The sequence below is a fragment of the Dendrobates tinctorius genome, unplaced genomic scaffold (assembly GCF_039654945.1).
Source record: "Dendrobates tinctorius isolate UK_male_01 unplaced genomic scaffold, ASM3965494v1 ptg000321l, whole genome shotgun sequence".
Taxonomy (NCBI): Eukaryota; Metazoa; Chordata; class Amphibia; order Anura; family Dendrobatidae; genus Dendrobates; species Dendrobates tinctorius.
Window position 1 is genome coordinate 1,874,459 of NW_027361988.1, and position 14,571 is coordinate 1,889,029.

The window sequence follows — 14,571 nt, forward strand, 5'->3', positions numbered from 1 at the left end:
TGGGAATGCTGGGACATTATACAGTAACACTATGAAGGGATCGGGGGGATGACGGTATCATTGTATGTGTCAGGTTCCTATAAGGTGTCAGGATGTCGCTGTCTATTTCTCCATGGAGGAGTGGGAGTATTTAGAAGGACACAAAGATCTGTACAAGAACGTCATAATGGAGGTTCCCCAGCCCCTCACATCACCAGGTAATAGACAGGACTAAATACACACGGCCTATAATTATCTGTATGTAGAGAATGAATTCAGTCCCTGTATGTGTTTCCTCCAGATCTATCCAGTAAGAGGACAACACCAGAGAGATGTCCCCGTCCTCTTCTTCCACAGGACTGTAACCAAGAAGATCCCAGTGCTCCTCAGGGTCATCAGGTAGATGGAGAGAAGGTGTCAGGAGATCTCCCCTATGATGTGTAGACGGCTGTGAAGGTCTTGTGCTCAGTCTTGCTTTATCCACCAGTATTATATGTTTTATACTTGTGTAATGAGAGCGGTGGAGATGGCAGAATTAGAGCTGACACCAGTTACCGGAGGTAAACTTTTTACCTCCGATCACAAGTGAGTGGTCACGCTATCTTCTGACAGCGCAGGAACCCCGACTCTGTGACCGGCGGGGATGATTTTACCGCCGATCAGAAGCGCTACGTCGGTGTTTACCACACTGTCACATAGCGTGGGAAACCCCAGCTTTTGTGCTGTGCATGGTTGGCTATGTTCTGCGATTAAATCTGTGAATATTGCAAATTCAGCAAACGTGAGCCAAACCCAACATTGAAATATTTGCTCATCTCTCGCCATAGTACTGTGAGGTGCTGTGGGGGCGTCATACTGTGTGGGAGACCTCATACTGAGCTACATGGCCACACAGGAGAACAATTTCCTTGTGATGAGTCAGATAGAAAGTGAGAAATCCAGGCCTTTGGTCAATCTGATTGCCGTCCTCCTGAATTGATATGGTGTTGTGTGCCAGGAGGGAGACATCGGATAGTACGTTCTGAGGGAAAGCAAAGATATAATGGCAGTAAAGGTACTGTCACACTTAGCGATGCACCAGCGATCCCAACCAGCGATATGACGCGGTCAGGATCGCTGGTGCATCGCTAAGTGGTCGCTAGTGAGCTGCCACACAGGCAGATCTCACCAGCGACATCGCAGGGGACGGGGGTCGCTACTTACCTGTCAGACGCGGTGGTCCTGCGTCCTCCCGCCCGGCTCCACGCTCGTCGCTCGTCTCTCCACAGGAAGCTGACGACGAGAAACAATCCAGGACGTTCTCGCGCGATCAGCGATAACCAGCGGGGGAGCGGTCGGAGGTAAGTATCAGACAGCGATATCGCTAGCAATATCGCTATAACGTCACAAGTTATAGCGATATTGCTAGCGATATCGCTTAGTGTGACAGTACCTTAAGAATTCGGATTCCAGGCAGGGAGCATAGCGGAGACACAGAGCAGGAAGAGGTCATTAGCTCAGGTTTGCTGCACTATTGTGGCTTATAACAAAAGTTATGTACTGCCGCATGTCACCGGAAAGTTCCTGACTGCATAATGCAGAAGAAGCATTCATAAAGTGTTGTGCCTGCCGTCTGATGTATATACTTCTCATCAAGGTCTTGTTAAGTGAAGGAAAGTCTAGTTTTGAACTTTGGTCTCCCTCATTCGTCTCCATACCATCTGGTCTGGGCCTGCAACGACAGCAGCAATCTGCGGAGTCGGGAGATTGGACTCTGCCAAATATATATATAAGTTGAAGAGCCTGGTGTTGCCCCGCCATAGTAACTAACTATGGTTAGTTATAGCAAATTATAATGATTATCCTCCATCCCATAGTCCAGTGCCCATATACCCATCACACATCCTCCATCCCATAGTCCAGTTCCCATATACCCATCACACATCCTCCATCCCATAGTCCAGTTCCCATATACCCATCATACATATCCTCCATCCCATAGTCCAGTGCCCATATACCCATCACACATCCTCCATCCCATAGTCCAGTTCCCATATACCCATCATACATATCCTCCATCCCATAGTCCAGTGCCCATATACCCATCACACATCCTCCATCCCATAGTCCAGTGCCCATATACCCGTCATACATATCCTCCATCCCATAGTCCAGTGCCCATATACCCGTCATACATATCCTCCATCCCATAGTCCAGTGCCCATATACCCATCACACATCCTCCATCCCATAGTCCAGTTCCCATATACCCATCATACATATCCTCCATCCCATAGTCCAGTTCCCATATACCCATCACACATCCTCCATCCCATAGTCCAGTGCCCATATACCCATCATACATATCCTCCATCCCATAGTCCAGTGCCCATATACCCATCACACATCCTCCATCCCATAGTCCAGTTCCCATATACCCATCATACATATCCTCCATCCCATAGTCCAGTGCCCATATACCCATCACACATCCTCCATCCCATAGTCCAGTGCCCATATACCCATCACACATCCTCCATCCCATAGTCCAGTGCCCATATACCCATCACACATCCTCCATCCCATAGTCCCGTGTCCATATACCCATTACACATAGACTCCATCTCATAGTCCAGTGCCCCTATACCCATCACACATGCTCCATCTTTTAGTCCTGTGCCCATACACCGATCACACATCCTCCATCCCAGAGTCCAATGTCCATATACCCATCATACATATCATCCATCCTATAGTCCAGTGCCCAAATACCCATCACACATCCTCCATCCCATAGTCCCGTGCCCATATACCCATCATACACATCCTCCATCCCATAGTCCAATGCCCATATACCCATCATACATTTCCTCCTGCCCATAGCCCCATGCCCATATACCCATCATACATAGTCCAGTGCCCATATGCCCATCATACATATCCTCCATCCAATAGTTCAGTGCCCATATACCCATCACACATCCTCCATCCCATAGGCCCGTGCCCATATACCCATCACACATCCTCCTTCCCATAGTCCCAAGCTGGGTGGCGCTGAGCAGGGAGTTCCTGGAGATGTGCTGTTGTGTAACCTGGCAGTGTTGCTCTGTGTGTGGCCGCTGATGAAACGATTTTCTACGCCGCTAACAATAGAGTGTGGCAGGAATAGAGGAGGTGTTGATTCATTTCTGTTATGTGCTCTCTGCTCCTTTCTGGGGCCAGACAATGGCTGGGAGCTCATGTTCCCGGGGATGCTAGATTTCTCCCACCCGGTCAGTGTCTGCTGAGGTGTTGTGGAGTGGGAAAATTGTTGCTCATAGCAACCAATCACAGCTCAGCTTCTTTTAAACAGCTCTGGTGAAATGAAAGATGCTTAGTGATTGGTTGCTATATGGAGTGGGCGTGGCTTGATACACACACATACATACATACATACATACATACACTCAGCTTTATATATAGATAAAGGTTTTTTTCTTTACGTTGGAGGACCCAATTCCAGCTATTGCTGTGTGATCTGTGATTTCTATCTACTCCACTGTGTACAGGATAATAGAGTATAATAAAGTAGTTATGGACGTGACGTAACTAACATTGTGCAGTGACTCTGCTTTCCATATAGTGACAGATATTTCTTGTTGCTGAAACTGTGATATTTTTTTCCACTTTAAACCTTTTTTAAACCCCTCTGATCAGTGCGATCACACAACATACAAGCCTCTGATGGCTCCGGTGATGCCCTGTACTACTGTAGTGCCGTGTATCATCACTGCCTGTCAGTGTAATACTAACGGCCCCATACACATGAGATCAGAGTTGGCTGAACGGTCATTTGGCAGACAGCGATCTCTCCCGACTCCCCCATACACACAAATATTCCAGCTTTCCTGTGGTCTGTATGAGAGAGTCGCCTCCAGACTCCTCTAGAGGAGGATTATCTACAGGAAGAACAAACGGATTATCCTCTGAAATTCAGGATGCCGGATCCTTCTCTGCCCTGACATCATCTGTCGGGAGGCCCCCAAATACATTATATGGTCGGCCAAACCCCCCGAAATCAGTGCTTTCATGGAACTTTATAAAGTCTAATGTGTATGGGGGCGTTATAAGGTAACTTATTGGACGCTGCCTCTGGCCCGGCCTAATAGACCTTCATACATTGCAGCCCAGACCCCATTATTAGGCATGTAAGTATCGGAGTAACTAGGCCGCCCCATACTATCGAGTACTTGGGGGCGGGGGGCATTCAGCCAAACTCTGTCACAGCAGCAAGTGGTTAAACTGCCAGGGTTTTTGTTGCAGCCTCATCTGTGCCGTCCCTGCGGTGTACATCTATGTTCTGGGTCCCAAAAAGATTCATTTCTTTTTAATAAATGTTCAGGGTTTTTGTTGAAGCCTCAGGCTATGTGCACACTCTGCGGTTTTTGCTGCGGTTTTTGCTGCGGTTTTGGCTGCGGATCTGCAGCAGTTCTGCAGACAGTGTACAGTAGCATGTTATCCTATGGGATTTACATTCTGCTGTGCAGATGCTACGGATTTTTAACTGCGGAAAAGCTGCGGTTTTGAATCCGCAGAAAGAATTGACATGTCAATGGTTTCTGCGGACTCTGCTGCGGTTTGCCACCTATTCCATTGTCCAGGTGGCAAAACCGCAGGTAAGAATCCGCAGACCAATCCGCAGTGTGTGCACATGTGTCTTCTGCTTTTTGCTTATTTTTTTCTTCTTACAAGAATTGTTGGAGCCAATTTTTCTTTAGAAACATTTTAACCCCTTTCCCCCAAGGGTGGTTTGCACGTTCATGACCGGGCCAATTTTTACAATTCTGACCACTGTCCCTTTATGAGGTAATAACTCTGGAACGCTTCCATGGATCCCGGTGATTCTGACATTTTCTCGTGACATATTGTACTTCATATTTGTGGTAAAATTTTATTCATATAATTTGTGTTTATTTGTGAAAAAAGCGGAAATTTGGCGAAAATTTTGAAAATTTCGCAATTTTCTAACTTTGAATTTGTATGCTCTTAAATCACAGAGATACGGCACACAAAAAACTTGATAAATAACATTTCCCACATGTTTACTTTACATCAGCACAATTTGGGAATCAAAATTTTTTTTAGTTAGGAAGTTATAAGGGTTAAATTTGACCAGCGATTTCTCATTTTCTACAACACCATTTTATTTTTACGGACCACATCACATCTGAAGCCACTTTGAGGGGTCTATATGATAGAAAATACCCAAAAGTGACACCATTCTAAAAACTGCACCCCTCAAGGTGCTCAAAACCACATTCAAGAAGTTTATTAACCCTTCAGGTGTTTCACAGGAATTTATTAAATATTTTTTAAAAAAAAAGAACATTTAACTTTTTTTCACAAAAAAATTACTTCAGGTCCATTTTTTTTTATTTTACCAAGGGTAACAGGAGAAATTAGACTGCAAAAGTTATTGTGCAATTTGTCCTGAGTACGCTGATACCTGATATGTGGGGGGTACCACTGTTTCGGCGCATGGCAGAACTCAGAAGGGAAGGAGCGCTGTTTGACTTTTTCAATGCAAAATTGGCTGGAATTCAGATCGGACGCAGTGTCACGTTTGGAGAGCCCCTGATGTACCTAAACAGTGGAAACCCCCCTATTCTAACTTCATCCCTAACCCCAACACACCCCTAACCATAACCCTAGCCCTAATGGGAAAATGGAAATATTTTTTTTTTATTTTATTATTTTTCCCTAAGGGGGTGATAACGGGGGGTTTGATTTACTATTTATGGCGGTTTTTATGTTTGGCGGCTGTCATACACTAAAAGACCCTTTTTATTGTAAAAATAGTTTTTGCATCACCACATATTGAGAGCTATAATTTTTCCATATTTTGACCCACCGAGTCATGTGAGGTCTTATGTTTTGCGGGACGAGTTGACGTTTTTATTGGTACCATTTTCGGGCATGTGACATTTTTTGATCGCTTTTTATTCCGATTTTTGGGACACAGAATGAACAAAAACCAGCGTTTCCTGAATTTCTTTTGGGGGGTGCGTTTGCACCGTTCCGCGTGCGGTAAAATTGATGAAGCAGTTTTATTCTTCGGGTCAGTACAGTTACAGCGATACCTCATTTATCTCTTTTTTTATGTTTTGGCGCTTTTATGCACTGAAAACAATTTTATATAAAAAATAATTATTCTGTGAGCTATAACTTTTATAACTTTTATATTTTTTTGCTGATGATGCTGTATGGCGGCTCGTTTTTTGCGGGACAAGATGATGTTTTCAGCGGTACCATGGTTATTTATATCCGTCTTTTTGATCGCGCGTTATTGCACTTCTTGTTCGGCGGTATGATGATAAAGCATTATTTTTTGCTTCGTTTTTTATTTTTATTTTTTAAGAGGTTCAACAAAGGGGTTAATTAGTGGGACAGTTTTATAGGGCGGGTAGTTACGGATGCAGAGCTACCAAATATGTGTACTTTATTTTTTTTTTAAAAAAATGAATTTATTAGGGAATATATATATATATTTTTTTTTTTAAATTTATTTAGTGATTTTTTTATAAATTATTTTTAAACTTTTTTTTTAACTTTATTACATTGTCCCAGGGGGGACATAAATGTCATGTGACAGATCGCTGATCTGTCACATCACAGATCGTTGTGAGAGATCAGCGATCTGTCACAGACAGTGCTGCAGTCTTCCTCATGCTGGCGCTTTGCAGGCATGAGGAAGCCGCCTCCCTGCAGGCCCCGAAGGTCCCCGCCGCCATTTTGGATTCGGGGACCTGCAGGGAAGGAGGCCCCCGCAGCAGTGATGCACATCGCGCTGCTGTGGGGGTCTCAGGGAAGCACGGAGGGAGCCTCCTTGCCGATGCATCCCTAAACCCCCGTTACACTGCGAACGTGTTTGATCGCAGTGTGCCAGGAGTTAACGTGTCGGGGCAGTTCGTGACCGCCCCTGATACATAGTGTCGGGTGTCAGCTGTGATAATCAGCTGACACCCGGCCGCGATCAGCTGCATTCCCCCCGTGAGTGCAGCTGATCGCGCTAGACGTACTATCCCGTCCTTGGGACTTAGGTCCCAGGTCACATGGACGGAATAGTACGTCTAATGTAGGAAAGGTGTTAATATCGGCTTTTTCTGGAGTTTTTCATGTAATATAGGAAAGACTAAGGCCAGAAATAAACCCCATAAATCACTGTACATGGAGACTTTGGGATCAGATCATTTCTGTCCGTTGTGTTTGTGGAAACTAAAAATCTTTTCTAAAAGCCTCAAACTTCTGTGTGTGACTCAGAGCTGAGATCTAACGGGATAGAAGATTCCAGTGCGGGGAAGACGGGAAACCTTCATATAGACGGCCGGTGGGGATGGAGGCAGTGACCGACTCTGGCCACATCTGTCTCTAGAGCCGCAGTAGAAGATGAAGATGTCGTCCTCATCATGAAGGAGTTATTTCTCATGTCGCGTGTAATGAATCTCTCCTGCAGTATTGCTAATGCCGATTCCAGTGTCGGTAATGAGACGAGAATTAGCGTTATGGAAGATGAGTCTATGAGGAACGTGTTCAGCTGCCGACTCCGAGGAGGAAACTGCTTGTTGTCTGTGGCCTAAATATATAGGTTTTATTAGTAGATGTCAGGGGAGAAAACTAAACCCTGTAAGATAATAAATCTCCTCATATGTTTCCCTTATTATCTCCAGTAATTGTATTATTACACAGGATTCTTATGATGTTACATCGGATCATCTTCTTCTCATTCAGGTCTCTACAATATCGGATCCTCTCAGTGAAGATCTTCTACAGAAGAGAATTTTCCTAATTTACCCATCAAGGATGGATATGGACAGAGACAAGATGGCGGAGAGGATATTACACCTCACCCTAGAGATCCTCTTCCGTCTCACTGGAGAGGTGAGAGATTCTGATGACGTCACATTACATCATTCTTATCTATGGGAATAACAGATGGACAGAACTGGAGAGGTGAGGACTCTGGGAATGTCTGTAGTGAGATTTATTAATGTGTCTCTCCATAACCAGGATTACACAGTGGTGAAGAAGACCTCTAGTGATCGCTGTCAGGACCCTGTGTCTGAGGAATGGGGAAGACTCCTGAGCCCAATCACGGGGCCTCCACCTCACCCCCTGATCCATGAGGACATCAATGACCAGAAGATCCTAGAACTCACCTACAAGATGATTGAGCTGCTGACTGGAGAGGTGACACTGCTGGGAATGCTGGGACATTATACAGTAACACTATGAAGGGATCGGGGGGATGACGGTATCATTGTGTGTGTCAGGTTCCTATAAGGTGTCAGGATGTTGCTGTCTATTTCTCCATGGAGGAGTGGGAGTATTTAGAAGGACACAGAGATCTCTACAAGGACGTCATAATGGAGGTTCCCCAGCCCCTCACATCTCCAGGTAATAGACAGGACTAAATACACACGGCCTATAATTATCTGTATGTAGAGAATGAATTCAGTCCCTGTATGTGTTTTCTCCAGATCTATCCAGTAAGAGGACAACACCAGAGAGATGTCCCCGTCCTCTTCTTCCACAGGACTGTAACCAAGAAGATCCCAGTGCTCCTCAGGATCATCAGGTAGATGGAGAGAAGGTGTCAGGAGATCTCCCCTATGATGTGTAGACGGCTGTGAAGGTCTTGTGCTCAGTCTTGTTTTATCCACCAGTATTATATGTTTTATACTTGTGTAATGAGAACGGTGGAGATGGCAGGATTAGAGCTGATCATAGATGGGACTTCTCCATCTGTCTGTGACTTTTACAATATTTGTTTCAGGGTGAAGATCTGACCCATATTAATACTACAGAGACAGATGTGAGAGATGATGAGTGGTGTAAAGAGGAGATTCCCACATATGACTACCCAGGTGAGTAGTAACCATTGAATGCAGAGAAGTCACAGATTCCTCTCAGTCACCGGCTGTGGCTGCTTTATCGGTGGTGTAGTCCGGCCGTATTACCATGATCACCATTTTGCCTCTAGACCACAACATTCTCCTCCACCCAAAACTGTTCAAATGACTTTGGGCATTGAAAGCCCTTTTCTATAGAACTTACAACCAATTACATTGTTTTTGGTCCTAAGGAATTCAGATTACTGCACAATCTCTCCTGAAATGGGGAGCAATATTATTTCCTCTAATCTTCTGCTCAGGATTCATAGTAGCTCCAATGGTCCACCATAAATGAGGGCAACTCTGGTTTACTGTTGTGTAATCTGTATTTGTAGTTTTCAGTTAATGAGATTCTCATTCTCTGGGGCGGGGCTGTGGGCGGGGCTGTGGGCGGGGCTTTATGTGGTGCTCTGATTACATACTCATCTGTATTGGCTTATGACAGGTCGCTGACCCCTCACTGACCTGCCCCCATTATTACATAATGCATATAATAGCATTGATATTATTGGTGATAATGCCTATAATATTGTGGCTATTGTGAGGCTTAGAAAAAAATTACATCCAGCAAAATGTCACCGGCGATGGCGGCACCTGCGCAGTAGCATCTATATCAACTATATCAATTTTTATTGTTAGGAAGTTATAAGGGTTAAAAGTTGACCAGCGATTTCTCATTTTTACAACAAAATTTACAAAACCATTTTTTAGGGACCACCTCACATTTGATGTGAGTTTGGGGGGTCAATATGACAGAAAATACCTAAAAGTGACACCATTCTAAAGAGTGCACCCCTCAAGGGGCTCAAAACCACATTCAAGAAGTTTATTAACCCTTCAGGTGCTTCACAGGAATGAATGGAATGTGGAAGGAAAAAATAAACATTTACTTTTCTTTCACACAAATTTTCCTTTACACCTAATTTTTTTTACTTTCACAAGGGTAACAGGAGAAAATGGACTATACATTTTGTTTTGCAATTTCTCCTGAGCATGCCGATACCCCATATGTGGGGGAAATCTACTGTTTGGGCGCACGGCAGGGCTCGGAAGGGAAGGCGCAGCATTTGACTTTTTGAATGTAAAATATGCTGTAATAATTAGCAGTTGCCATGTCGTGTTTGGAGAGCCCCTGATGTGCCTAAACAGTGGAAACTCCCAAAAAGGGACCCCATTTTTTAAACTAGACCCCTTAGGGAACTTATCCAGATGTGTATTGAGCACCTTGAACCCACAGGTGCTTCACAGACGTTTATAACATGGCGCCATGCAAATAAAAGAAAAAAAAAAAAAGATTTTTCACAAATCTTTTTGGCTCCATATTTTGCATTTTCATAAGGGTAACAGGAGAAATTGCTCCATACAGTTTGTTGTGCAATTTCTCCTGAGCACGCCGATACCCCATATGTGGGGGTAAACCACTGCTTGGGCGCATGGCAGAGCTTGGAAGGGAAGGAGCGCCATATTGGAGAGCAGATTTTGCTGGAATTGTTTGTGGGTGACATGTCACATTGTCAGAGCCCCTGAGGTGCCAGAACAGCATAAGCCCCCAAAAGTGACTGCATTTTACCAAATACTTCCCTGAATGAATTCTTCTAGTGGTGCAGTGAGCATACTGACACCACCGCTGTTCCATAGAAAATTATACCATTGGGCAGTGAAGAAGAAATAATTACATTTTTACCACTAAAATGTTGTTTTAACCCCAGATTTTACATTGGAAAATAGGTAGATAGGTAAAGGGTCACTCCACCCATAGATGAATTCCCCCCTGAAGTGACCCCATTTTGGAAATGACACCCCTCTGGGAATTCATCTATGGATATAGTGACCATTTTCACTACATGGATGATTTCCAGAAACTCGTAGAAGTTTCAGAGCAAAAATTGCCAAAATGTCATTGTAGTGCCCAATATATTGTGCCCAGCTTGTGTCTCTGGAGACCTCCCCCCACCCACCCCCGGAAATTGTTACGTCAGCTCTACTCAAATGTGTCTGTCACTAAATAAACCAAATGCTTGAATGTCAAAACAGTTCAAAAACGTGGTTCTGTGTGGAAGATTGTAAAGCCGTCATGGAGGCATAAGGCTGGCAGTGATGGGCATTGTGGGTAATAATAGCGGGGATCATGCCTCATTCCTCTCTAGGAACATACACGACATCTTCTCTGGGGGTTCTTTCTTGTTTCAGTTACTGGGATGAGTGCAATAAAATGTCGCTCAGTGAGTCTAATCACATCTTCACATTCTAAAGGATTGGCGGGGACAAAATTATCAAAAACAAGATTTTCAGTGACCTTTTCCTGATAATGAAGGAAAGTATCTGCATTTCCGGCTTTTTTGTATAACACAAAAGAATTATATGTGGCCACCTGAAACAAATACATGACTAACTTTTTATACCAGATATATGATTTTCTTGATACCTGGTATGGCTGTAGAACCTGATCTGCAAGGTCCACACCCCCATATATTTGTTGTAGTCAATGACAGACACAGGTTTTGGAGTAGTGGATCCCTTTTGGTCTGCAGTGGCCCTTGTGGCATCTGTGTGGATCGAGCTCAGGATAAAAATATCTTTATCCTTATACTTAAGGACAAGCAGCTCTCCATTGTGTAAAGCCCCTGACTGCCCCTTTCAGAACTTTTTGCTGACCAATGATTGTGGAAACCCCTGACGGTTTTTGTGAATGGTCCCACAAGCCCCTATGTTATGTTCAACCAGACTTTTAAATAGGGGTATGCTGGTGTAGTAGTTGTCAACATACAGATTGTAGCCTTTTTGTAAAAATGGAGTTATCAGCTCCCCAACCATTTTTCCAGATGTCCCCAGATAAGAGGGGCATCCTGGTGGGTTTACTTGGCTATCTTTCCCCTCATAAATGTGAAAAGCTGATGTGTATCCGGTTGAACTCTCGCACATTTTATAGAGCTTTATTCCGAACCTTGCCCTCTTAGAAGGAATAAATTGCTTGAGGTGCAGTCTTCCTTTCAATTTTACAAGGGACTCATCAATGGAAATGTTTTCTGTTGGGGTGTAGAGCTTTAAGAACTTTTCTGTCAAGTCTTTGATGATGGGTCTGATTTTGAATAGTCTGTCATGTTCTGGGGCATCTCTGGGCAGGCATTGACTATTGTCATTAAAATGCCAAAATCTCATGAGCATTTCATAATGGGTCCTAGGAGAACGGCAGGAAACATAGGGGTGGCTTGAACAGGGCAGTTGGACCAATAGGACCGAATGCTCGTTTTTTTAACAAGCCTCATAATGAATGTAAGTCCTAAAAATTTTTTCATTTCTAGGACATTAGTTGGTTCCATAAATTTGACCTAGCATAATCGGATCGTGGATTCTGGCTGATGAATTGGGACACATATAAATTTGTAGGACAATATGCTCTAGCAAGCTATCTGTCAGAAACAAATTTAAAAAAATAATTGGTCCAAAATTTTCCACCTCCACATTTATACCAAGAATGGCATTAAAATTAGGGATGAATGGAGTAGCCGAATCCGAAGCCTCCCATCTGGGAAATGCTACATCAAGAGGCAAAGCCCCTTGGACATTGGTGTGCGGCAATTCCCGAGCACTAGGGACAGCGCTAGTACTGGGCATTGTTCCCTGAGTTGGAGACATTTCTCCAGAAGCGCTATTTGTCCTTCTTGTTGTACTGGTCCTTGTGTGTGAGGATGGACCAGAATCACTGCTCATTTCTGAGCTATCACTGTCGCTGCTACTAAAGCCCTTGAAATCCACATCGCCATCTGACACTGCACTTTCTTCACTGTCAGAACATAAAAGTGCATAAGCCTCCTCTGTACTATAATACTGACGGACCATTTTATTCATTTTTATTTTTTTACCGAAAATTGAAAACTACGACGTGACCAAATAATTGGGGAAGCATTTGAGTAAAGCCTAATTCTTTAGCCTAACCCTAACTTTAGAAGAAACCCTAGCTTTACTCCCAACACTAACCCTAACTATAGCACTAACCCTAACCTGCCTTATCTGTATTGTTACTTTATAGCACAATCGCTGACTGACACAGCTGTTGGCAGCAGCACTTGTAACACTGCTTCTCCTCTAATCTCTCACTGACAGGAGATCTGAGGAGAAACAGCGTTTTTGTGGGGCAGATCGCTCGGGAAAGTTGATTGCTGCAACAAACTTTCCTAGTGATTTGACTCATTGGCTGGTGTGACGCTGACGTCATCAGGACCTGAACAAATCAGGTCTCGATGAGGTCATGGATCACAAGAAGCGTTGTGCGGTGAAATCCCCTAGTTATAAGGTACGTGGGGTCCCGATGAGCACAAAACTGCCGACCGTAGACAAACGTCCACACTGCACAAAGTCCTGCTAGCGCCGATGTTTATGTAACGTTGGTGGTCATGAAGCGGTTAAGTTAAGGGTACCATCATTTCTGTCCAGGCCTATTTCATGATTTTTATTTTTTTTTTAATTCTGTGGAAGCATGGTTGAAAAGCAATGTCTGACTTTCATTTGCTCATTTTCATTTTTATTTATTATTACTTTTGTCAGATTCAAGTTATTTCTGTGACCATTGTGGGTTTTTCTGTCATTAAACGAGGGGTACCAACAATTTTGACCACGTGTGTAGGAGGATTGAATATTTTGACTCCACAGCCACTTTCTGGAAATTAACACACAGTGGATGTTGGAGAGTGAAAATTACACATTTGCCATTTTATTACCCAGCACATAGTGCCCAGATTGTGTTCCAGGAGACACCGCAAATTAAGTGGGTTCCTCTCACTATAATATTGCTAAATACAGGGATCCTAAATGTTGTTTGCGCACACTGCAAGACTCCGAAGTGAGAGCGGATTTTGCCGGATTGGTTTATAGAAACCTTGCTGCTTTTCAACAGCCTTTGAGCCACTAATAGTGTGGGAACCTCTGTTTTTCCATTGACAGATGATGGACCTCAGTGGGGACTTGTTTTTTGTGAGATGAGAATTGGTATTATTTTCACCTACATAACATTGATTGGTTTCTTTATATTTGATATTTGGGAGGCAGAATGAACAAACAGTTGAACACCGCACACTACTGGTTCATCCAACAAGGTTTTCTATTAGACTGTGAACTGTCATTGTCTTGGTAAATAATTAAAGTTTTTACATAGCTTGCCATTTTTATGTACAGTTTAAGTAGAAATGTTCAAAAATATTAAACTCAAGGATATTTTATTAAAAATAATTGATTTTTTTATCTTAGCAGATGACTGTACCAGGAGATCAGAGGGACAGCTGACATCTTCAAGTTTTAAATCTGATGATCTTGAGATCCTACAAGATACAACTGAAGTGAATGCCATTACTCCAGATATACCATCATCCATTCACAGCAAAGATCTGTCATCTGATCCTATGAAACAGGTCCCATCTTCTGATTCATTACTGACTACTAAGGAGAATCAAAGTCACAAAAGAGGCAATGAAAAACAAACTGCTCCTAAGGCAAAGAAGCTTTTTTCCTGTTCAGAATGTGGGAAATGTTTTGCACGTAAATCACTGCTTGTTGCTCACCATAGAACTCACACAGGGGAGAAGCCTTTTTCCTGTTCAGAATGTGGGAAATGTTTTAATCAGAAATCGGTTCTTGATAGACACCGGAGAGCTCACACAGGAAAGAAGCCTTTTTCCTGTTCAGAATG

General features: G+C 43.5%; 1 protein-coding gene across 1 annotated transcript in view; it reads left to right on the forward strand.

Moving 5' to 3' along the window:
* LOC141073961 (uncharacterized) overlaps positions 1–14,571 on the forward strand; it is a 33,851-nt gene that overhangs the window by 232 nt on the left and 19,048 nt on the right. The window contains exons 2-8 of the mRNA XM_073561491.1: positions 74–197; positions 281–378; positions 7,726–7,875; positions 8,005–8,184; positions 8,268–8,391; positions 8,475–8,572; positions 8,771–8,861. Coding sequence (XP_073417592.1) covers positions 74–197; positions 281–378; positions 7,726–7,875; positions 8,005–8,184; positions 8,268–8,391; positions 8,475–8,572; positions 8,771–8,861 — 865 coding nt within the window. The remainder of the gene's footprint in view (positions 1–73; positions 198–280; positions 379–7,725; positions 7,876–8,004; positions 8,185–8,267; positions 8,392–8,474; positions 8,573–8,770; positions 8,862–14,571) is intronic.